General features: G+C 49.0%; 1 protein-coding gene across 1 annotated transcript in view; it reads left to right on the top strand.

Moving 5' to 3' along the window:
* Window positions 1-17,967, top strand: part of LOC308172441 (ubiquitin carboxyl-terminal hydrolase 32-like) — a gene marked incomplete at both ends in the record, with an annotated part of 47,990 nt that extends 30,023 nt beyond the window's left edge. Inside the window, 9 exons of the mRNA XM_080547348.1 lie at window positions 5,980-6,182; window positions 6,699-6,883; window positions 7,288-7,374; window positions 8,532-8,652; window positions 9,518-9,709; window positions 13,442-13,670; window positions 14,773-15,341; window positions 15,800-15,892; window positions 17,794-17,967. Coding sequence (XP_080403474.1) covers window positions 5,980-6,182; window positions 6,699-6,883; window positions 7,288-7,374; window positions 8,532-8,652; window positions 9,518-9,709; window positions 13,442-13,670; window positions 14,773-15,341; window positions 15,800-15,892; window positions 17,794-17,967 — 1,853 coding nt within the window. The remainder of the gene's footprint in view (window positions 1-5,979; window positions 6,183-6,698; window positions 6,884-7,287; window positions 7,375-8,531; window positions 8,653-9,517; window positions 9,710-13,441; window positions 13,671-14,772; window positions 15,342-15,799; window positions 15,893-17,793) is intronic.
* Between the last annotated feature and the right edge of the window lie 7,833 nt (window positions 17,968-25,800).

Genomic DNA, 25,800 nt, shown 5'->3' with positions numbered 1-25,800 from the left:
CGGACCCACCCAACTACCCGAATGAGCCTGCCTATTTCACTGAAGCGTTCTGGCTCAATCAGGTCCATGAGAGCAGCGCCCCAAAGCCTCTCCCTCTCATGCTCGAGGTCCCTGGAACTCCCAACCGGTGTGGATGTCCCCTTTGCATCTGCTTCCTCCTCAATGGCGCATTTCGGGTCCAGCCCCTTCCTCGCCTGAGCGCGTGTTACAGTTGCAGTGAACGCTTTCCGTTGCAGCATGCTCACGCTGTCTCGAGCACTTACAGCCACTCCCCTGGATGTTTCCTCGCTCAGCTGATCAGCCAGCACCAACACCTCTGACTCTGGCTCCACATTGGCCCTCGTTTCTGCAGGCTGGCCCTCTTTGCTCCTCCCACTTTGACCCGACTGGATCCGTGGTTCCGGAGCGAAACCTCCAGCGTTGAGCGTCCTCTCGATTCCCTCCGTGATGCTCCTCAGCTCTCTCCTGTCGCCATGAGACGCTAGAATGTCGTCTACATAGGTGTCCTCCTCAAGCGCTCTCCGCTCTTCTTTTAGGTGGGCGACCTCTGGCAGCCTTGCCGTCTTCCTCATGGCCAGCTGGGCGATGCATCCGGCTGGCTTGTCCCCGATGTTGACGCGGGTAATTGCGTAGGTTTTGATCTTCTTTTCCTCTGCGAGAGTCATCTCTCTCCCGCCCGGCTGACAATTTCCGCAGCGACACCCTCCGCACTTTGGCTCGCACGCGGCGCTGATGCTATCCCAGCTCCACCACTCGAGGACCTCTTTGCTGCTTGCAGCTGTTCTCCCGGTCTTTTCATGACCTTGCGGCTTCTGGTCTCCATCCTCTTCTTTTGCGCTGGGCGTCTTGCAGGGGATCTCCTCAAATCTTACTGCCTCCGTTTTCAGAGAACGTGCAAAGTGCGTCTGGGAGTTGTGTGCGGATCTTTCCCAACTTTCAAACAGGTCTGGGTGCGTTCCTCCCACGGTCTTCCCCAGAGGCCCGTCCCACAGCACTAAGTCTCCCGTCCCTCTTCTCCACCGTGGAGCGAGTCGTCCCTCTCGGTGGCTGATCAAGAGCTCGATTTCCTTAGGTCGGACCAGCTCTTTCTTCTCGACCCCAGGGAAGAACTTACAGAGTCGCTCTGGACTGATGACCTTGTCTGCACGAGTGATTGTGTCGAGCCCGTAGCATACCATCTCGTGGGGACTCCATCTGTTGTTGCTCCACGCCCTGACCTTTAGCAGGTATTTGTTAGTCTTGACCCTGACCTTCATTCCACCGACCCCCTGCACAGTCAGTGTTACTTGCCTCCGCTCCAGTTGGAGCCGATCGGCGGCCCGGTTGGTGATATAATTTGTGTCGGAGGCGAGGTCTATGAGGGTTCCCAGGGCATTTCCTGCTTCTGTTTTGACTATCAATGTCATCATTAGTACTGGATGTTCCTCTGGCCCATTCTCCGCGAAGAGACCCCCGCCTTCTGCGCCCGTGTTCAGCGTCATCGAAGCCTTACTGGTGAATGCATCCTTCATCCTCCTTTCCTGTTCAGGGTTGAGTCCCAAAGAGTCCAGGACTTCCCGTTGCTTATCAGAGAACCCTGGCCCTGTCTTCTTTCCCTCACTCCACTCGGGACACAGAAGGTAGTGATGACTTGCCCTTCCTTCATTCTGCTTGCACACTCTGCACAGGTACCGGTTACTACACTCCCCGTCGGCGCCGTGCATGCCCAAACATTTCTGACAGGCTTTGCTTTGCCTTGCTATGGCTCGTTTCTCTGCCAGACTGAAACTCTTGAACTTTTGGCAGAAGAATATTTTGCCACCGTGCTGATCGCTTCCACAGATGTCACACTCTTCTCTTCTTTCCGAGTTCCTGCCCGTGACTCTGGTTTCACCTCGATGTTCCTCCTCTTCTTCATCTACCGGTGAGTCTCTCTCCATGGCCCTCGTGAATGCCCTCTTCTCCCATCTGACTGGCCTCTCCGGTGTTCCCCCAGAGGTCTCCGTGGAGCCTCGGATTCGAGCCATCCCCTCGAGGATTTTTTCCTGCCTTTTCAGAAACAGAAGAAGAGCATCGAACCGCTTGTCTGGGGCGACTTGGTTTTTGGGTTTGGTTACAAAAGCAAACCAGCCTTCCTGCACACGATCTGGCAGTTTGCTCTCGATGGCCTTAAGTACAAGTGGGTTCTTCATAGCACCCACTTCTCCTAAGTCTGTCAGGTCCATGAGGGCTCTTTCCACTGCCTGAATAAGGTCGATCGCTTTCCTCGGCTGGTTTCCTTTTACCGCTGGTATTCTTTCCAATTCCTCAATAATTTGCAGCGCGATGGTTGCCTTGTCTCCAAACCGATTCTCCAAAGCTGTGAATACGTCTTCCGCTGAGCGGTAGCTCGAGAGTTTGAGCTCCTCGAAAACCTTTCGGTCTATGCTCTCGAGGAGGTGGAGTTTCTTCACCTCTGGCGACCCCGATGGGTCTCCTTGCTGCTGCAGGCTCTCCCAATCTTTCCGCCAGCGATGAAAATCTCTCATACACCCGCTGAACACGGGCAGCCTCGTTGGAGGGAGTTTGATCTTGGAGATGGCTCCAGTGCGGTTGCCTCCATATGTGGCGCTCTCCAGCCCTGCCTCCCGGGCTTGTTCCCATGCTTCCCGCTGAGCCTCCAGTAGTTTGGCGCGCTCTTGAGCGGCTATTTCTGCTGCCTTTAACTCAATCACGGCCGCCTTCTGCCTTGCCTCAGCGATCTCTTCTTCGGCCCCCAATTTCACTTTCGCTGTCTCCTTCTCAAACTCGGCCACGCTATCAGCTGACTTCAGTTTTGCCTCAGCGGTATTCCTTTCCAGCTTGGCAATAGCTTCTTTATTTTCTCTATTTGTCGCTCGATCTTTGGCCTCTTCTTCGGCGAGAGCGTCGGCCCTTTTCCTCTCATCTTCGGCGAGAGCGCCGGCCCTTTTCCTCTCATCTTCGGCGAGAGCGTCGGCCCTTTTCCTCTCATCTTCGGCGAGAGCGTCGGCCCTTTTCCTCTCATCTTTGGCGAGAGCGTCGGCCCTTTCTCTATTTGTCGCTCGATCTTTGGCCTCTTCTTCGGCGAGAACGTCGGCCCTTTTCCTCTCATCTTCGGCGAGAGCGTCGGCCCTTTTCCTCTCATCTTCGGCGAGAGCGTCGGCCCTTTCTCTATTCGTCGCTCGATCTTTGGCCTCTTCTTCGGCGAGAACGTCGGCCCTTTTCCTCTCATCTTCGGCGAGAGCGTCGGTGGCCATTTGCTTTGCTGCGGCGGCCTTGTCGGCCATTTTGTCAGTATTCTCCTTCTCAACTCTTCCAAATTCAGTCACAAACGTTTCCCAAAGTTCATCCCTTTTGTCCTCCAGCTCCTCTAGTGACTTTCTCGTGTTGCACGCCTCAACTACAGGGATCCACTCCCCCCAGCTTGATAGCAGACTTCGCGCTTTGATGATGAGGTTCTCCGTGAGTGTGCTTCGTTCTTTACAAACGTCGTGGGTTGCCTCTTCTAGACTGATCCTCTTCGCGCCTTCGTGACTCCTTTCTGCTCGTCTAATTGTGGATGAAAGTTCGACCCCCGCGAACCTTGTCCACATGTTGGCCTTTAAGACGTGACCGACCTGTTCAACCTTCCGAGCTCTCTCCTCAGCGGCATTGGTGATGTCTTGAAGAAGCTGACTGTTACCTGTCTCAGGTTCCTGACTTGCTTTGGCCTGCAAACCTTCCTCATAATTGTCGTCTGCAGAGTTTAGGTCTTTCGCGTTTGACAGGAGCGCTATCCACTCGCGTTTCATGTCATCTTCGCCCATCAATGCCACTGACCTGATGATGTGGCGGTATCCTCTCTCAAAAGTGACTGCCAACTTTTCCCTTTCGGTCCTTAGTGCCTCCATTCTGCCTGTGACTCAGAAATAACTTGTGTGTACCTGTTTCGTCTTTCTATCTTATATCTTCAGCCCTCTCTGACTCCCTGAGCTGATTTGCGCTGGTCCCTGCACTTCCTTAACTAGTCTTCGGCAGCGGAACCAGGTTCACCGTGGGGTCATCCCAGGGATACTGCTAAAAATAAAATAATAAAGTGGGAGAGGATTTTCCTCCCCCCGACGACTTAATACCCAGGTACACACAAACCTATTTTAATGCAAACAGTCAATAGAGTCACAGAGAAGAGTGCTGGGTGTGGGTAGCTCTCTGGGTAGCTGCTATTAGCTCGCAATTCCTTTCTTGGTGGGTCTTGTAGGTTAGCCTAGCTGGCTGTGGATTCTTGCAGTTGGGTTAACCAGTTGAAGCTAGCCGTGGATTGTTTCACTCCTTGCCTGCCTAGCTAGCTGTAGCTTTGAGTGCTATAAGCTCTACCGCGTGTCTGCTGCGCTATTTCGACAGCAGGGCTAACGCTAGCTTAGTTGGCTAATGCTACGCTAGCTAGCAAGTGGCTAATTAGCTACAGTCGCGGGCGCCACTGCTCCGTTTCCGGCCTAGTTAGCTGTAGCCTTGAGTGCTATAAGCTCTACCGCGTGCCTGCTGCGCTATTGCGACAACAGGGCTAACGCTAGCTTAGTTGGCTAATGCTCCGCTAGCTAGCAAGTGGCTAGCTAGCTACAGTTGCGGGCGCCACGGCTCCGTTGCCGGCCTAGTTAGCTGTAGCTTTGAGTGCTATAAGCTCTACCGCGTGCCTGCTGCGCTATTGCGACAACAGGGCTAACGCTAGCTTAGTTTGCTAATACTACGCTGGCTAGCAAGTGGCTAGTTAGCTACAGTTTCGGGCGCCGCGGCTCCGTTGCCGGCTGGCGGCTGCATCACTAACCTGACCAGGCTTTAGCTTGCTCTTATCTCCGGTGAATGGATCCTTGTCCTCCTGGAGCTTCTGTTGCGTCCAACCGTGCTTGTATTCCTTAGCTAACTGACGGTCCGTCCTCCTGCGGTCGTCAGCGGGTGTTTTACAATTGTTCAGCTCTCCCTCTAGTTAGCTGAATGTGAATCTTCTGCTTGCTCCGGCAGTACGGGTGAAATGATGAGATCTGACACAATTCGGTTTGATTTCCTTCTTTCTCTATTAAACAGATTGTAAAACTGAACACAACACATTGATATTAGTACATGTAAATAATTAACAGTGAACAAACTAACAGAAAAGATTTAACAAACTACACAATCATACAGAACTCAACTTACCAACTCCCATCTCTCTATACAACTGATCTCTCGTTTCCCCTGTCTCTCAGATCACACTCATTAAGCCCGCCCCCATTTCTATCTAACCAATCACTCCCCTCATGCATACTTTTAACCAATCACAATCAACAAATAAAATAACCCCCAAATGAACCCTCCCATGGATTAGCCAAACACTGACACACTGACCTGACACACTGACCTGACACACTGACCTGACACACTGACACACTGACCTGACACACTGACCTGACACACTGACCTGTCACTGACACACTGACCTGACACACTGACCTGACACACTGACCTGACACACTGACCTGACACACTGACCTGACACTGACACACTGACCTGACACACTGACCTGACACACTGACACACTGACCTGACACACTGACCTGACACACTGACACACTGACCTGACACTGACACACTGACCTGACACACTGACCTGTCACTGACACACTGACCTGACACTGACACACTGACCTGTCACTGACACACTGACCTGTCACTGACACACTGACCTGACACACTGACCTGTCACTGACACACTGACCTGACACACTGACCTGACACTGACACACTGACCTGACACACTGACTTGACACTGACACACTGACCTAGGACACTGACACACTGACACACCGACCTGACACTGACACACTGACCTGTCACTGACACACTGACCGAGGACACTGACACACTGACCTGTCACTGACACACTGCCCTGACACTGACACACTGACCTGACACTGACACACATTAGCTTGTAGAACATCCATTCAAGCGCCTAACACACTCCCTCCTCCCTCCTCCCCCTTTCCTAGACACCCTCCCCAACGGGACCACAGCTCACGGCCTCCCCGGCCCCCCCGGCCTGATGCCCAACGGGGGGGTGGCGCCCTGCGGCCCGGAGGAGGGGGAGTCCCCCCCCACCCCCCTGGCCAATGGCGGGGTGCCCAACGGCCACGCCTCCCCCCCGCAGGACAGCCCCTTCACCGGCTACATCATCGCCATGCACAGGAAGATGGTGGGTAGTACTGCCAACCTGGCAACTCTGTAGGGTAGTACTGCCAACCTGGCAACTCTGTAGGGTAGTACTGCCAACCTGGCAACTCTGCTGCCATGTCTGTCCCATGTTTCTCCGTTGTTGTTGCACAGGTATTTGTTTCTACGAGCTTGTGTGGATGTGTGGCTGTGTGTGTGTGTGTGTGTGTGTGTGTGTGTGTGTGTGTGTGTGTGTGTGTGTGTTTGCGTGTTTGCGCACGTGTGCGTTTTTTCAATGTGTGTGCATGTTTTGAGTGTGTGTGTGTGTGTTTTGAATGTGTGCCCGTGTGTGTGTGTGTGTTTTGAATATGTGTGTGCGTGTGTGTGTGCGACTGTGCGTAAGTGTATTGAATGTGTGTCTGTGTATGTTTTGAATATGTGTGTGCGTGTGTGTGTTTTGCGTGTTTTGAATGTGTGTGTATGTTTCGAATGCGTGTGTGTATTGAACGTGCATGTGTGTGTGTGTGTGTGTGTGTGTGTGTGTCCGTGTCCTCCTCAGATGCGTACGGAGCTGTACTTCCTGTCGTCCCAGAAGAACCGGCCCAGCCTGTTCGGCGTGCCCCTGGTGGTCCCCTGCACGGTCAGCACCAGCAGGAGGGACCTGTACGACCACGTCTGGACCCAGGTGTCCCGCCTGGCCTCCCCCCTGCCCCCCCCCGAGGCCAGCAACCACGCCCAGGACTGGTACGCCCTCACACACACACACACACTACAAAACACTCAATACACACACACACACACACACACACACACACACACACACACCCAGGTGTCCCGCCTGGCCTCCCCCCTGCCCCCCCCCCCCCCCCCCCCCGAGGCCAGCAACCACGCCCAGGACTGGTACACACACACACACACACACACACGCTGCAAAACACTCAATACACACACACACTTAAAAGCGTCAATATTGTCTTGATATTCTATCTGTTGTATTGGATAGGGTTAGGGTTGGATTGGATATGTGCCTGACCCCAGTCATGTTGTGTGTGACCCCTGACCCTGCAGTGATGACAGTCATGTTGTGTGTGACCCCTGACCCTGCAGTGATGACAGTCATGTTGTGTGTGTGACCCCTGACCCTGCAGTGATGACAGCATGGGGTACCAGTACCCCTTCACGCTGCGCGTGGTGGCCAAGGACGGGAGCTGCTGCGCTTGGTGCCCCTGGTACAGGTGAGACACACACACACACACACACACACCCTGGTACAGGTGAGACACACACACACACACCCTGGTACAGGTGAGACACACACACACACACACCCTGGTACAGGTGAGACACACACACACACACACACACCCTGGTACAGGTGAGACACACACACACCCTGGTACAGGTGAGACACACACACACACACCCTGGTACAGGTGAGACACACACACACACACACACCTGGTACACGCCCCCCTCCCCTCTCTGGAAGAGCTGTACAACACACGCTGCCTCAGGAAGGCCTCCAAGATCTCCAGGGACCCATCCCACCCTGGGAACGAACACTTTGTTCGGCTGCGCTCAAGGCAGGCGGTTCAGGACGGTTCGCACGGACAAACAGACTGAAGCTCAGCTTCTACCCTAGGGCCATTCAGGCCCTGAACACAGCAAAGACCTAGGTTCTAGGCCCTGGACAATCTACTGTAGACAATTTGATGGCAGCTACTAGATTGTAAACATAAGTGCAATATTGAAATACAACTGTGAACATTCTAAACCTGCTAACTGCGACACTTTAATGAATGTGCAACAAATACTATGTGCAATATGACAACCCTCGGGTACATAAGGTTCAGATATAGGAAAAGTTAGGATATTTATAGCATAGCATAGAGTACAGCACAGTGTTTTATTGTATAGTATAGTAGTATAGTATAGTAGATAGTGTACATACAGCCTTTATTTATGTAAACCAGCTCTTTTTCTCTCTTTTATTTTACCCTTTGCTCTCTTGTTTTTAGTCTTTTTTCCAAGCACCAGGGGAGCCCCCCCTCCTAAATTTCGTTGTATGGTACCTGTACTGTATTAATGACAATAAAGACCATTCATTCATACAGGTGAGACACACACTCACACACCTGGTACAGGGTAGACCTCCTCTCACACACCCTGGTACAGGTGAGACAACACACACGTGTGTGCGTGTGTGTGTGTGTGTGTGTGTGTGTGTGTGTGTGTGACGTATGTGTCTCTCTCCCAGGTTCTGCAGGGGGTGTACTGTGTGTGTGTGTGTGTGTATACGTGTGTGTGACGTATGTGTCTCTCTCCCAGGTTCTGCAGGGGGTGTACTGTGTGTGTGTGTGTGTGTGTGACGTGTGTGTGTCCTCTCTCCCAGGTTCTGCAGGGGGTGTACGGTGGACTGCTCAGAGCAGCGGGCGTCTCTAGGGAACGCCTACATCGCTGTGGACTGGGAGCCCACCGCCCTCCACCTCCGCTACCAGACCTCTCAGGAGAGGGTGAGGCTCACACACACACACACACACACACACACACCACCGCCCTCCACCTCCGCTACCAGACCTCTCAGGAGAGGGTGAGGCTCACACACACACACACACACACACACACACACCACCGCCCTCCACCTCCGCTACCAGACCTCTCAGGAGAGGGTGAGGCTCACACACACACACACACACACACACACACACCACCGCCCTCCACCTCCGCTACCAGACCTCTCAGGAGAGGGTGAGGCTCACACACACACACACACACACACACCCCACCGCCCTCCACCTCCGCTACCAGACCTCCCAGGAGAGGGTGAGGCTCACACACACACACACACACACACCCCACCGCCCTCCACCTCCGCTACCAGACCTCTCAGGAGAGGGTGAGGCTCACACACACACACACACACACACACACACACACACACACACACACACACACAGACAGACAGACTCTCTAGTGACACTGTGTGGTGAACAAGCAGCACTGCTACACAGCTGTAGTCTGTCTGTCTGTCTCAGAGATAAGACACACACACACACACACACACACACACACACACAACAACATGATCAGGTCATACAGGTAGAGAACATATCTATCACACACACACACACACAGACACAGAACAACAGTGATCAGTCTGTCTGTCTGTGTTTATATCCTGTCTTTATCTCTATCGGCCGGCCTTCCTACTAGACGCTGATGCTTTTATGACAAGGTAATATCTGTTATGACAAGGCCATATCTGGGTCATATCTTATTATATCCATCTCCTCCTCCTCCACCTCCCTTGTCCTCCCTCTCCCCCCCTCCTCCTGGTCCCCCCCCATCCCCCCCCCCTCCCCCTCTCCCCCTGGTCAGATAGTGGAGGAGCACAGCAGCGTGGAGCAGAGTCGCCGGGCCCAGGCCGAGCCCATCAGCCTGGCCAGCTGCCTGCAGGCCTTCACCAGCCAGGAGGAGCTGGGGGAGGAGGAGCTGTACTTCTGCTCCAAGTGCCGCACCCACCGCCTGGCCACCAAGAAGCTGGACCTCTGGAGGCTGCCACCCATCCTGGTCAGAACACCCTAAACACTACACCCTAGACCCTAGACACTACACCCTAGACCCTAGACACTACACCCTATACACTACACCCTAGACACTACACCCTAGACACTAGACACTACACCCTAGACACTACACCCTAGACCCTAGACACTAGACACTAGACACTACACCCTAGACACTACACCCTAGACACTAGGGGTGCAACGGTTCTCGTTTTTTTTACGGACGGTACGGTTTGCGTTCCACGGCTCAATTCACTAGTGAACCGTGACGGTTTTCGGTTTATGCTGCGATTTGGCTGCGTTCGTAAATTAGCTCTGAGAGCGCCGCAACAGTTTGAGGAAGCCCCGGATTCCTACAAGTCTGCGGTGTGGGGTCATTTCGCTTTTCCCGTTGAATACGACAATAAGGGGGGGGGAAACAGTGGACAGAAATATTACTGTCTGCAAGCTCTGCTTAAAGCGTGTGCCATATGCAAATGGTTGCAGGGACGCGGGAAGGGGGGTGCTGAGGGTGCTGCAGCACCCCCTAGCGGCAGGCAGAAGGAGCTCCTCCTGCCTGAATTTAAAAAATAAAAATATTATTCAAACAATAAGTTAAAACAATATAATAACTATTGTTGCTTTTGGGAATAAAAATAAATGTGTTTTTTGTAATAAATGTAAAAATGTGTTTGTTAGTTTTAATGTTAGTGATCACATGGTCATATCTTGCTAGGGAATCTCTGAGTTATTTAGCAAAAATGCTAAATCAGCCAGAACAATTGAAGTGGAGTTGGAAGAAGATGCTGATGCAGTTGCTTGCTTCGCTTAACAACACTCCCATTAATGCTCTACTGTCGGACGTTGTTGAGAAAGAGCAACAGACGGCCAGAAACGTATTAGAACTGATATTCAGATCCATCCGATTCTTCGGCAGCGAAGGGCTTCCAAGAGGCAATAACAATCGACATGGAATGCTGTCTGTAATAATGGTCAACATCATGTTTGTGGACATTGTGGGACACTGTGAGCTGAGTGGAAATTACTGTAAATTCCAACACATTGTTGGTAAAATATTTAACGTTACGTCGTTGTAGTGTGTGGGTGCGTGCGTGCTTAACTATTATTGCCCGTGCGTTGGGGCCCGTCGTTATGCCACTGTGTGCGTGTGAGCGAACGAGCAATCAGCGAGAGGGAGGGAGGGAGGGAGGGAGAGAAATCGTTATAATGTTTTCCCTGGCAATTTTTTTCCCTGTAGCGTATATAGACAGCACCTCAGCACCCCCAGTCAAAATACCTTCCCGCGTGCCTGAATGGTTGCACCTCTAACATGAACCAGCATATTCGCCGCTACCACTCAACGATAACACTGACTGGGAGCAGGAAAGCCAGTCAGGTAGCGTCAGTGAGCAGACAGCAGTCTCTCTCTGATGCGTTCGGACAGACGTACACTACCACTTCAGAGAAACACAAAAAAATAACCAATGCAGTGGGGATGTTCATTGCAAAGGATTTGCAGCCCTTTTCGGTGGTTGGAGATTTAGGTTTTCGAAATCTGATAAAAACTCTCGAGCCCCGTTACAGTGTCCCCTCCCGTACATCATTCAGCACCAAAATAATCCCCGGTATTTACCAAACAACGCGCAGAGGCATTGAAGACGATTTGGCAAAAACACAGAGCTTTGCACTGACTACGGAGGGTTGGACCTCCCGGGCAACGGAGAGTTACCTCACTGTCACGGTCCACTACATGTCACCGGATTGGGAGATGAAGAGCGCAGTACTGCAAACTCGTCCACTATACGAAAGCCATACCAGCGCGCACCTGGCAGAGGAACTAACAAATGCAGTGACTGAGTGGAAGTTGGAGAGGCCAAACATAACAATTCCCGTAACAACAGACAACGCAGCAAATATCGTAAATGCGATCCATGAAGCTGGTGGACTGGGGCCACAGATCGGCTGCTTTGCGCACGTCGTAAATCTCGCCGCCAAGAAGGCAGTGGCAATAACCCCGGTCTCCCGCCTCCTGGGTAAGATCAGACATGCAGTCACTTTCTTCCACAAAAGCACCACAGCCCACCATATTCTGACAATTAAACAAGATATGTTAGACTTACCAAAACACAAATTAATCCACGATGTCGCAACTCGTTGGAATACAACACATGACATGTTGGAACGCTATGTGGAAAGTGTTACTTTTGTAGTGTGAATTTGTTTTCCTCCTGTTTGTATACGGGCTACCAGCTGTCAAGGCTAAAGTGCACTTTTACTTTCCAAAGTGTTTATTTATTTTTGGACATTTGAAAGTGTTTTTTGTTTATATACAATTATATATATACATTATATACATAACATATACATGTGTATGTTAAAGTTCCATATTATGTATAAGCAAAATAAAGTAAAGTAACAGTTTGTAAATAAATAGTAGCATTTGTTTCTGAACCGAACCGTACCGAAAACCGTGACCCAAAATACCGAACCGTACCGAACCGTGGGCCAACTGAACCGTTGCACCCCTACTAGACACTAGACACTAGACCCTAGACACTAGACCCTAGACACTACACCCTAGACCCTAGACCCTAGACTCTAGACACTACACCCTACACCATAGACACTGCACCCTAGACCCTAGACACTACACCCTAGACACTAGACACTACACCCTAGACACTACACCCTAGACCCTAGACCCTAGACTCTAGACACTACACCCTACACCATAGACACTGCACCCTAGACCCTAGACACTGCACCCTAAACACTACACCCTAGACCCTAGACACTACACCCTAGACCCTAGACACTACACCCTAGACCCTAGACACTACACCCTAGACCCTAGACACTACACCCTAGACACTACACCCTAGACACTACACCCTAGACACTAGACACTACACCCTAGACACTAGACACTACACCCTAGACACTACACCCTAGACACTAGACACTACACCTAGACATTAGACACTACACCCTAGACACTAGACACTAGACCCGCCGGAACATACTGTAGGATACACACTTCACAGCAGGGGGGAGGGGAGGCTGGCGGAGGTAGAAATCGGAGGACATGGGGGGGGTCATTAACTATAGAAGACAGTTGCTCTTATCCTTACTAAACACCAATCTAATTTGCTCTGAAATGTTGACATCTGGGCGGAGCCACAAGGTAGCACAGCGCCACCCTTCTGTTCGCTGGGGAGAACTCTTAGGCATAGTCAATTTATTTAAACACACACCAAACACACACCAGTTTAGGGCGCCCTGGGCGCGGACTATAAAACAGAGAGAGAACATGATGGGATATGGAAACACAGACAGGTAAGGACAACAAAATAAACAAACAAAATAAAAATGGAAGACGTCTGACATTCATAACCACACACATTTAAAGACAGACATTCATACTGTAACACATCAGGAACATCTCAGTAGCCTAGTTCACGGCAGTAGTGCGTTCTGAGCCTTGCTCTGGTGGACACTGCCTGTTGTAGTCAATCCTAATCATCCCATGTTGTTGTTGTTGTTGTTGTTGTTTGGTTGGACAGATCAACATGTTGTTGTTGTTTGGTTGGACAGATCAACATGTTGTTGTTGTTGTTGTTGTTGTTGTTGTTGTTTGGTTAGACAGATCAACATGTTGTTGTTGTTGTTGTTTGGTTGGACAGAGCAACATGTTGTTGTTGTTGTTGTTGTTTGGCCCGGGCAGATCAACATGTTGTTGTTGTTGTTGTTTGGGCAGATCGTGCACCTGAAGCGTTTCCAGTTTGTGAACGGTCGCTGGATCAAGTCTCAGAAGATCGTCAAGTTCCCGCGGGAGAGCTTCGACCCCAGCGCCTTCCTGGCTCCCCGGGAGGCGGGGCTCCACAGCCAGCACTCCCACAGCGAGGGGGAGGGGCTTCTGAGGCTGGGGGGCAGGGACTCCATCTCCTCCGTCTCCGCCCCCGCGGGGCTGTCCAGCGCCATGAAAGGTGGGTACAGCAGGGGAGGCTGGGGGAGGTAGACATGGGAGGACAGGGGAGGCTGGGGGAGGTAGACATGGGAGGACAGGGGGAGGCTGGTGGAGGTAGACATGGGAGGACAGGGGAGGCTGGGGGAGGTAGACATGGGAGGACAGGGGGAGGCTGGTGGAGGTAGACATGGGAGGACAGGGGAGGCTGGGGGAGGTAGACATGGGAGGACAGGGGAGGCTGGGGGAGGTAGACATCGGAAGACAGGGGAGGCTGGGGGAGGTAGACATTGGAGGACAGGGGAGGCTGGGGGAGGTAGACATGGGAGGACAGGGGAGGCTGGGGGAGGTAGACATCGGAGGACAGGGGGAGGCTGGGGGAGGTAGACATCGGAAGACAGGGGAGGCTGGGGGAGGTAGACATCGGAAGACAGGGGAGGCTGGGGGAGGTAGACATCGGAGGACAGGGGAGGCTGGGGGAGGTAGACATCGGAGGACAGGGGAGGCTGGGGGAGGTAGACATCGGAGGACAGGGAGAGGCTGGGGGAGGTAGACATTGGAGGACAAGGGAGGCTGGGGAGGTAGACATCGGAGGACAGGGGGAGGCTGGGGGAGGTAGACATCGGAGGACAGGGGGAGGACAGGGGAGGCTGCGGGAGGTAGACATCGGAGGACAGGGGAGGCTGGGGGAGGTAGACATCGGAGGACAGGGGAGGCTGGTTGAGGTAGACATTGGAGGACAGGGGGAGGCTGGTGGAGGTAGACATTGGAGGACAGGGGAGGCTGGTGGAGGTAGACATTGGAGGATAGGGAGAGGCTGGTGGAGGTAGACATTGGAGGACAGGGGAGGCTGGGGGAGGTAGACATCAGAGGACAGGGGGAGGCTGGGGGAGGTAGACATGGGAGGCCAGGGGGAGGCTGGGAGGTAGGTTGTTGAAACCTGTCGGAACCCTGTATCTACTAGCTAACTTCGACTACACCTCCCAGCCGAGTCATCAGTGTTTCTGTTCACATGAGTAACACACCACAAAGCGTCTCTACAGGAAGTGTGAAGGAGCGGACGAGCGCGGCTCTCTCAGCCAAGCGCTTTGCGCTCTGTTCTGATTTCTCTCTCCCCTCCGCAGCCTCCCCGGCCTCAGGCAGGAAGTCAGCCTCCCCAGCCTCCGGCAAGAAGTCAGCCCCGCTACTCAGCCGTACCAGCAGTCCCTCCAGCAGCCCCAAGACCGGCGGCGGGGGCGGGGGAGGGGGGCGCAGACAGGGCCGTCTGCGGCTGCCTCAGCTGGGTAGCCGACACCGCCTCTCCAACAGCAAGGAGGACCTGGATGCCAGCGCGAGGGAGGCGGGGGCCAACGCCGACAAGGAGCCCAGGGAGGCGGCAGGCCTGGGGGACACGGAGGCGCTCAGAGCGGGGGGGGCCGGGGCGGAAGGGCGGTTCGGTGGAGGTGGAGGTGGAGGCTCGGGGTCAGGCGAGGCGGCGACCGCTTCCGAGTTTTCCACGCCGGCGTCCAGTGGCCACCGCGACACGACGGCGGTGAACGGGGAGACCGGGGAGGGCGGCGTCAGTAACGGCACGGGCACGGAGCCCACCGCTGACACCAACACGGAGACTAGTTCCGAGCCGAGGGAGTCGCTGCCGCACCACCATATAGACAACGTCTGTCTAGAACCAATCTACAACCTATATGCAATATCGGTAAGTAGGCTAACTCTGTTATAGCCTGTCGCACTGGTTAGTGCTCTATATTTGGTGTGCGTTAACCAACTGCTAGCTAGCTAGCTGTTGTTTGTCTGGCCGAACAGGGTGGCTAACAGGGGAGGCTGGTGGTGGCTGGCTGGAAGGTAGAAAGGAGGACGGGGCTCATTGTAATGCGTCGGCGATGAGCCCATCCTCCGATTTCTACCACCACCAGCCTCCCCTGGTGGCTAAGTGGCTTACTGTATGGCAGCCAGACGAGTATTGACAAGCATTGATTCACCGTCTGATATTTGGGTCTTCCACCCCTTTGATGTTGCCTAAAGGGCCTTTTTGAATGAGACATAACAATAATACTACTAATAATAATATTTATAATAATAATATAACTCATATGAAAGTACAACTGTTTGTTGAGGATGATGATGTCATGCGGTCCCTCCTCTCCCCCCCCCCAGTGCCATTCAGGGATCATGGGAGGGGGGCATTACGTGACCTACGCCAAAAACCCCAATGAGAAGTGGTACTGCTACAACGACAGCAGCTGTAAGGTAGGAGGCCATGTTTCAACCTGTCACGCTCAGCTAGGCACAGGGGGAGGCGGGCGGAGGTAGGAATCGGAGGACGGATTATTTGTTGTAACATGAAACGGAATGAGGAATGGTATCAAACACACGTGTGTTCCGTTTCATGTATTACAACGAGCCAGTCCTCCGATTTCTACCTCCACCAGCCTCCCCTGACACGATGTTAAGGTCTCAGCGTGTGTTGTCGTCCGTCTTCTGCTCAGGACGTGATTGTTTTTACTTTTTTTTCTCTTTTTTTTCCTACAATTTCTGAATTTTGTTCCAGTTCTTCTTTTATTTTTTTTATTTTTTTTTATCTTCACTGTATTGTATGTATTGTTCTATGCTGACCCTGAGTATTTCTGTTTATATGTTTGTTTTTTTATGTTTGTTTTTACTCTTGGCAGAGTTGTAATGAAATACGCTATGAAAGTCTGTACGTCACAAACTGCACAATGTAAACAAAACTGGAGACACGCGTCATGCTTGGAGACAGTCAACATTATGATGCCTAGCAAGAGATTGTCAGCAGCACAGTAGCTAATGAACAGCACAGTAGCTAGTGAACAGCTCAAGCAGGTTAACTTAAGCACCTGTTCACCTGTATGGCGGGAGTGGAGAGAGAGGGGAGACAGGGTCGCTGTATTTTTAATATGTTGATCGCATATTATTTACGATTCTTTGTTTTGGTCGCTTATGAATTTCTGTACGTCACCGAGTTTGATTGTTTTTTACTCAATAAATGCTTTAAACGTACCTTTTATCTCAAGCGAATAGTTTTTAGCGCGTCATACAACTTCAACCCATACCCTGCTCGCGTCTCTCAGCGACTTTGGATTTTTGGCTCGATCTAGTCGCTACAATAATAATTATTTATTTTGTTCACTGTAGCACTTTCTGAGGCATGGTTTGAAGGGGAGAGCGTGCTGGATGAATTGTCGCGCCTTTGTATGTTAATCGATCAAGAGAAAGCTGACCCCTACCCCGGGGACGGGCGGCACAACAACACGGCCAACAGATCAATAACCCACAGATCAATAAAGCTCAACTCCTGGGGAGAGGCAGAGTCAAATAGAGGCTAGAGGCCGTGTTACAAAATTACAACCCACTAATTCTATGGAGTAGGAGTGAGTATTAAACGGGGGGGGACGGACGATATCTTCTGACATCTACTTCTGACGTTAAGCAATTTCCGGGTCCAAATAAAAAATTCCCCGTACCAGAGTACTAAAGCGGTAGAATGACAGTTCAATCGTTTTTTAGACTCGGATCTATTCATACAACAAGGGACACAGCACTTTCCCATTTTCCCATATTGTCAGTGTCTTTGAGCCTCTGAAAATCGCTATACAAATATAATGAATTATTATTACTACTACGGCATTTCGAAGAGAGCGCCTCAGCCAACGTTGGACCCGGAAACACGTCACAACTTAACAACCAAATTGTCGGAATCGGCATGGGCCAGAATGCGACTGTGTTCACCTTACTATATGCGATCACTTTGTTTGGTGGTGCGAGTTGACATAGGCCTCTGCTAGATTGTAGCGCAGGAATGGACGAGCTTGGATTGATATACTGACAAACATACGCAACGCTCTCATGATCAGAGCTGTTTATCCGGTCCGGACGGGTGCACTCCGCTGAATCAGCTAGGCCTAGTGTCATTTACCTGAGACCCAGGTGTACCTGAGACCCGATCATTTCATGTCTTTCAATCGTCATCAAAGAAGACGATTGTCTCCGGTTATGTTTACATTCTGCAGTTTGTGACACTGTGGACTTTCGTCCCGTTATTGCTTCCAAGACAACGGACAAACAAAACGAAACACCCTTTCTTTAGTAGTATCACTGTACAGGAAGTCATGCGTCTCCTCTCCTTCCAGGAAGTGAACTCTGACGAGGTCGACCCCGACTCCGCCTACATCCTCTTCTACGAGCAGCAAGGGGTCGACTATTCCCAGTTCCTCCCGCAGACCGACGGAAAAAAGATGGCCGACACCAGTAGCATGGACGAAGACTTTGAGTCAGACTACAAGAAGTACTGCGTCCTGCAGTGATCCACGCAGCTCCCGCCTACTCCCCCCCCTACTCCCCCCTCCCCAATCATCACAAACTAAACCACTAAGATGTTGGTTGTCATGTTTTTATTTAAGTTTTGGACAGTGATACCCACTCACTGAAGGGTTATGCAGCACTTATGCCCACAAACGAGAGCACAGAGAACTGACGACCAAGTAGCGTCGAAGTTGCAAAGAGAACAAAATAGAGCCCCCCACTTTATACGCACTAAACAGGTGCACTTTTAGGTGCATGTTCAGCCCTGTTAGAATGGCTTCCAGTACTTTGAAACCAGGGCAGTCCCATGCCATCAAACAAGCTGTATCAACACACACATACACACACACACACACACACACACACACACACACAATCTGACATTGCTTCCCTGTTGAGTGTTTGTCTCTTGTTCCAGGTGGAAGGTCGTAGCTTGGTACTTGCAGGTGTAACTCCAGTTTCCGTCAGGATAGGTCTGCCTTCCTTCATGATGTCACAGTCAATATCTCAATAATACAGTCTCAACACGGGTCGTGGATTGACAACTGTATGTTGTTATTGACGAGGGATATTTTCCAGTTGGTTTTAGTTATTTTCCCTCAGTAGAAAGGACTCATGCTACTACCTCACTGTCTTCCACAGTCCCCATTGGCCGACTGTAACCGTAGAATATCTGTGACAGTATTAGAACTTCACATACTTCCTTTTTGAGGTCCAAACACACATTTCAAAAGAATATATTCTCCCTTTTACCAAGAGAGAGACTCCACTCCCTGTTGAGGATATAGCCCTAGATTTGGCCTTTGCTTAGAAATCGTTCATCAGGCAACTGCCAAAATGAAAACGTTTGCACAATTTGTGCAATGCTAATCAGTGTACTCATAATAACATTGTAGTTTTTAAATTTTTATTATTTTTTATTCAAGCCTGAGAGTTTCAATTTTTGTTATGTTCAGCACCGGTGCCATAGAGTATGTCTCAAAGAGCCGCTTAAAGTATATATTATATGTATATTCTTAATTTATTGTTTTTATGTTTCTTTATCCAAATGCTTATTTTATAGAGATTTTATTTTGTATTGTTGCGATTCATTCTATTCCCACTTGGTTCATTAGGGATGTTGCCATCACTACTGTTTCCATGGAGATCCAGTCTGACACTGTAAAGTAACCCAGAGTGCTGTAAACATGTGACTGCTCGTCACACCTGGGGGGGGGGGAACCAGGGGAGGCTGGTGGAGGTAGAAACCAGCGGAGGCTGGTGGAGGTAGAAATCGGAGGACGGGCTCGTTGTAATGCATCGAAAGGAATGAGGAATGGTATCAAAACACATTTGTGTCTGACACCATCGCTCATTCTGTTCCATGCATTGCAATGAGCCCGTCCTCCGATTTCTACCTCCACCTGCCTCTCCTACTGAAAAGACCATTTGTTTATAAGTTGTGCTATCAGTTAGGTGCCCTTAATGTACCTTACTTGTTGCAGAATGAACTTTAGAATGACCTCAAAAACTGCAAGAGCGTGGCTATAGTACAAGGTACTACTATAGTACGAGGTCTATAGTACGAGGTCCGCCACGTAGGCGTGTTGAAGTCTAAGTATTTGAACGAGAGCTGCAGCGATACGACTGTACTAGGACCCTGTCCGCCTGCTAGTCCAGCCTCCGTGCCATTAGCGTATCTGCTAGCTCGCTGCGTAGTTAGCCTAGCGCCCACAGCGCCATCCCCAAAGCGTCCTGTGTTTTTAACCGTTCACTTCAGCTGCTAGACAAAAGTCATCTGTGATCTGTGATCTGTGACATACCACTGAAAGTGCTGCTGTGGTGTTTAGCCCAATGCACACAGCGTGCGATTTTGTCGCACCGCGAATTCGATTCCATTGTTTTGAATGAGACAATGCACACAGCGTGCGATGCGATATTGTCGCACGACAACATTCGATTCTCAATTCTCACCCCCACACTTCGGTGGTGTGAATTGAGAATCGAATGTTGTTGTGTGACAAAATCGCACGCCGTGTGCATTGGCCTTTTGGGTGTTTTTATAGCACTGTCACAAAGGGTGATGCGTCACAAAGGGTGACGTGTCAAGGTGCTACTTTTAATGAACTCCACCGTAACCTCTGGCCACTGTAAAAGAATGGAGTTGTATGACATTTCCTCTATATCGTAGAGCCAATGTCATGTCAGTTCTGCTATGTCGCGTTACGACACCTTTACGGCAGTGCTATGAAATGCGTTATTGAATTCTGCGCGGGAAGTAAAAGAGTATTACTAGTATTAGCGAGAGTGTTGTTAGCATAGCTGCTGTTTATCTGATGTCATGTAATGTCTGTGTCGGGTTGAAAACGGCCCACACGGTGAAAGCCAAAGTCCTACATCGATTGTAGTAGCCAATGAAAGGCTCCCGTTGGAAAGGTGTAACGGTGTGAGGAAGCCCGGCCTCTAAGGTGGAGAGTTCAGAAGGTTGCGGGTAGTGATGTCATGGGTTAGAGCTGACATACATGGTTAACCCTATCTCCGTCGGGTTGATAGAGAATCGTATCTGTATCCACGCGATTTGAAGTAAATGTTGGAACTTGGAACAGGCCCCTGTTTTTTTTCAGGAGTTTGCTTTATCAAGGTGGTGTCGCTAGTTTGTGTTGACTGTTAGGGTTTGCTCTCGACCAGGGGAGGCTGGCGGCGGTAGAAATCGGAGGACGGGCTCGTTGTAATGCACAGAACGGACTGAGGAACCGTACATCACAGTGAGCCCCGTCCTCCGACTTCTCCCTCCACCAGCCTCCCGACTGACCTGAACCCTCTGCTTTCACTTTAACTTCAAAGTCAGTCTCCCAGTCGCTTGTCTGGTTTGTTAGTAGCATTCGCGAAAAGCTCTTCCATCGAGCCACATCTTAAAGTCGCCACTGTGAACAGACTGTGTTTCCTTTAGAAAAACATTGAATGGACGTTGATGGTTTTCAATATTTATATGATTCTGTTTCTTATTAGACGTTCTCTCGTAGCGAAGCCGACCGACAGCTTTGAAAATCATCAGAGAGAATCTAAACTAATTAGCCCCTAACTCCTTCTACTGTTTTTGCTGCTGTATTTATAAAGGGGTAATAATCAAGGATGTGCTACTACTGGATAAAAATGTCTTCCATTGAATGAATTTTTTGATTTTTCCCTCGTCAGAAAATGGTGTTTGTGAGACAAATGCAGTTGTATTGAAACATTATTTATGCCTGGTTGCCCGGTTCAAATGTAAGAACATTTAAGAAAATGCAAATACGTTTTTAACCCTCCCACCCTCCTCCTCGACTGTAAACTGTGTTTCACTGTTCTGTTGAATGTTGTAGAGAGGCTGTTTTCTAACAGTTTAAATACATTGGCTGATAGAGTAACTGTACATGTGAAGAATAGTGATGTGATGTGGTGTCATCTGGCTGGTTTTAGCAAAGACAAGGAAACCAGCTCCACCAAGCGTACAGCATCCCCAGCCCCTTCCTACCTGCAAGCACACCTGTTGAAGACCTGTTCTTCTCCAAGACTGGGTGGGGGAGGTTCCTTGTTCATTCCGATTCCAATCGATTCCGATTTCTTTGGAGAAATTCCATAGACAGTAATTGAAATTTAAATCATTAACTTGAAAAACTTTAAACTTAAAATAAAAATAAAAAATGTGATCATCAATATCAATTATATCATCATTTGAAACCTGTGAAACACACGGTTAATTTATTAATTTAACAGCCCTAGCACTCTGGCAGTATGGTATGACCCGTTGACATGTACAGTAGTGCAATCTAACACTGAGTTTATGTCCATGTCCCTGTCCAGGTCGTCTGTTCTTACCTAATGTTTCGTTAAGTTAATTTCAATGGTTCGGAAAGAGATTGTGTTAATTTAATGAACTTTATTTTGTAAAGTGATGTTTTAAAATATAAAAATGACATTGCACTGACATTGAATATGTACATAAGTGTTTTGTAAATAAGCCAATAAAACAGATGCGTTTGAATATGAACTGTAAAGAAGACTGTACTTGTAGTTGTATATGGAGTGATACTGTTGAGCTGTAATACATATCCAAGAAACCAATTAAATACAACAGATGCAATGAAGTCACGGAGTGTGTGTGAGACTTTGTGTGTGTGAGAGAGAGGGAGGGAGGTAGGGAGGGAGAGAGAGACACACCCCCCCACACACACACACACACCCCCACACACCCCCCCCCCCCCCACACACACACACACACACACACACATGTGGCCGTACCACCTTGTCAAGCCTGATCTCGTCAGATCTCAGAAGCTAAGCAGGGCTGGGCCTGGTTAGTAACCTGGATGGGAGTCCAAAAAGGGTGAAAGCCTGGTTGCCGTGGCACATATATGTGGCTTGGGGTTGGCATGTTCCCCCCATGTCCACTAGGGGTCTCCTTCACCCCACATGGAAAGACATGCCAAAGTGAACACCCGTCCCTGACCACGATGGTGAAGAACGCTACTTGGTCCCCGGGGCGCCGGGCGTCGGTTCAAGCCGCGCCAAAAGGGCGACCGCTGCCCCTGGCTGCCAGTGGAGGAATGGCAGCCCGGATGGGTTACAAAGGCAGAGGACAATTTCCACCTGGCGACCCGCCGAAGATAGTGCATGTGCTTGTGTTTGTGTGTGTGTTCACCTAAAAACTTGCATGTGTGTGATCTGAGTGTAAAACTGCCGTGTGTGACCATCAAGGTCCGATTTCTCTTTTTCTCTCTTTCTCACACACACACACACACAGACACGATCTTACAGTTCGACTGCATTTATTTTTTATTAGCCATTTCAACATCCATGGTGTTGCACATCTTCTTCTTCTTCGGGGTTTAAGGGCAGCGTGGCATCCTTGGTGTTGCATTACTGCCATCTTCTGGAATTAGTTAACTCCTACAATGTCCGTTTTGTCCGATTTTTCCTATCCTCTTAAAACTAATTTTAAGAATGTTTTGAAAGGAACATTTAATTCAGATCATGTATTGACGTTATCGCATTGTGTCGGTTTAACACCAAAAGTAAACGCAAGGTGGCGACATTCCTACGCGTAGGACGTGGAACCAGTATGTCTGTCATATGAGGAATCATTTGTGTGATGTTTTACAATCTATTTGTTCCATGATTTGAAATGAATTAAATGACACTCAGTAAAAAATACACAATACACACGTGCATGAAGTAAGAGCTAACTAGAAAATAACATTGCATATGCTGCAGCAAGGGCAACAATTCTGCAACACATGTCAACAAGATACAAGATCATTTTATTGCCACACAATCAAGGTTGGTTAGCATCTTCTTGTATGAAACCTTTTGATTGATTCTTACTACTGCAGCTGTGTCTCAGGAGGTAGAGTCGCTGTCTAAAGATCACAAGGTTGGCAGATCAGCGGTTCGAGCCCCGGCTGGCCACATGTCGAAGTGTCCTTGGGCAAGACACTGAACCCCAAATTTGCTCCCAATGAGCGGGCCGGCGCCTTGCATGGCAGCTTGCCGCCATTGGTGTGTGAATGTGTGTGTGAATGGGTGAATGAGAGGCCGTTGTAAAGCGCTTTGGAGCAGCAAAAAAGGCGCTATATAAGTCCAGTCCATTTACTACTGTGGCTTGTTTCTGGACCCTGAGTGTTTCTTATGCCACCATTGATCAGCCTAGCTGCAGACTCTCTACTGCTCTGTTCAACCAATACCGACATCTGCACACCAGAGGCTTATATAGCAGAAAGCAATCACACTGCATTATGTGATCAATTTAGTAGAGCAGACATGATTATCTGTTGTATAGAGCATAGGCCCATAGGGTATGGCCAGGTCTACAGTATACAATGATATGTCTATGTGAGTGTCTTAAACGTAGCTGATCCACATCAGCATCGTTCGTCAATTCATAATAACCCAGCAGATGGTCAGGTGTGGGTTTAAATGATGATTATGCCCTAGAGGCCATATAGTGAGTATCTCTTTGAAAAGAGAGAAGTGAAAATGGATGATACATTCTCTGAGAGACATGAGAGCCATGGACCAATGCAACTACTGGAGGACAGAAGAGCTTGGTGATGTGTAATATCAGAGAACCCTTTTCAGATTCTATCAAATAAATAGAATTTCGTGAAAAACAAAAATGTTTAAAACCAGGACTACGAATCATTTTAGCAGACAAAGGCCAATATAGCATTGCTAAATGTAGCATGGTTTTTTTGGGGACATGTGGATGCAATTGATCAAGTTATTCCTCTGGATACTAATGCAAGATAGAGCAAACCATACTTGTAAACCTCTACAACATATTGAATAGAAGACAAGACAAGGGCCTCACATTTGGGTTAAGATTTCTTATTGTGCATCACAATTCCCTTCAAAAAGTGAATGGACACATTTCCTTCAAAATACAGTACTGCCTTTAGCGACAAATCACAAACACTGCCCTGCATAAGTTGGTTAATTCAAACAACTACTATGAGGTTTAAGTACAGATTCTTAGCTTTTATTTGAAGGTATTTGTGTACATGTTGGTTTCCCAATTTTTAAATGACAACACATTTGTATACATATTCCCTCTATTTCAGGGCACCAAAGGTAATTAGATGTAATGTCTAAATTAAGCACTTGATTAGTTTAGTATTTGGTTGACAATCCTTTGCATACAATAACTGCCTGAAGTCTGTGACCCATTGACCTCACCAGACGCTGGGTATCTTCTCTCATGTTTCTGTACTTCAGAATAAGACACGTTAGACAGTTCTAGTGGAGGCTACACCTGCCCAAACCATAACACTCCCTCCAACCTATTTCACAGATGAGGTGGTTTGCTGTAAATCTCTACTTACAATAACTTTGGTACATGATTTTATTTTATTCCAGACATCTGCAGGCTTTTTTAAATACTTTTTTAAAAGAAAACTTTGGGAAGCTTATGGTTTCGGCTGTTTCAGAATTTTCTGAAGCCTTGTAATGGCTCCCTTTTACATTCAACCTCTCTTTGGTCCTCATGTCAACTGAAATAGGGGGACTATGTATAAAAAAGTGTCATTTCTAAATGGTGAAACCAATATGTACAGACATACCCTCAAATAAAAGCTGCAAATCTTAACTTTAACCTCATAATTGTTTGATTTAAAATCCAAGCTTTTAGAGTATAGAGCCAAAAGAAGAAAATATACTTCACTGTCCCATTACTTAGTAGTAGGGCACTGTATATTAGAAGTGGTAGTCTGCATTCTGTGAAGAATGGGCAACCTAAATGTACATTTGTGAAACAAACAGAAACGGCAGAAATTGTAGTAAACAGGCATTTTGACACTAGTATCCCCTCCTCACCTTTATCTGACACTAACATATGAAAGTCATTACACAGGGATGTTGTAAGTAAAGGTAAGTATGCAAGTAGAATACCGGTCACAGTTCTAGAACACCTCAATTTCTCCAGTTTAGATTGAAATGTATGCAGTTTAATGTTTCAATGTACTCTGAAATTAAAGCATAGAACAAATAAACAATTGAAGATAAATAAATGAATCATGGAACTGTTCTGTTTAACACAAAATAATCCACATTTTTGACTCATCAGAGTAGCCACCTTTTGCATATATAACAGCAGAACACACTTTTTTCTATAATGAAAATCAAAATTGTTCAGAAAGTTCTTCCCAACACTGTTGCAGAAATTCCACACAACACACACACTTGGTTTCTTTGCTTTGTGTTTGGCATAACAGGTATACACGTTTTAATATTTGATTGAATGCATTACAAACATTTAAGTGTAATATTTTAGGATTATTATTGTGATTTAATAAAGAAAGAAAGCGGCAGAAACGCTGGTGAAA

The sequence above is a fragment of the Nansenia antarctica genome (assembly GCF_963989245.1).
Source record: "Nansenia antarctica genome assembly, chromosome: 17".
NCBI classification, from domain to species: Eukaryota; Metazoa; Chordata; class Actinopteri; order Argentiniformes; family Microstomatidae; genus Nansenia; species Nansenia antarctica.
The sequence above is the reverse complement of the archived record's forward strand: the minus strand, read 5'-3'. Positions and strand labels throughout refer to the sequence as shown.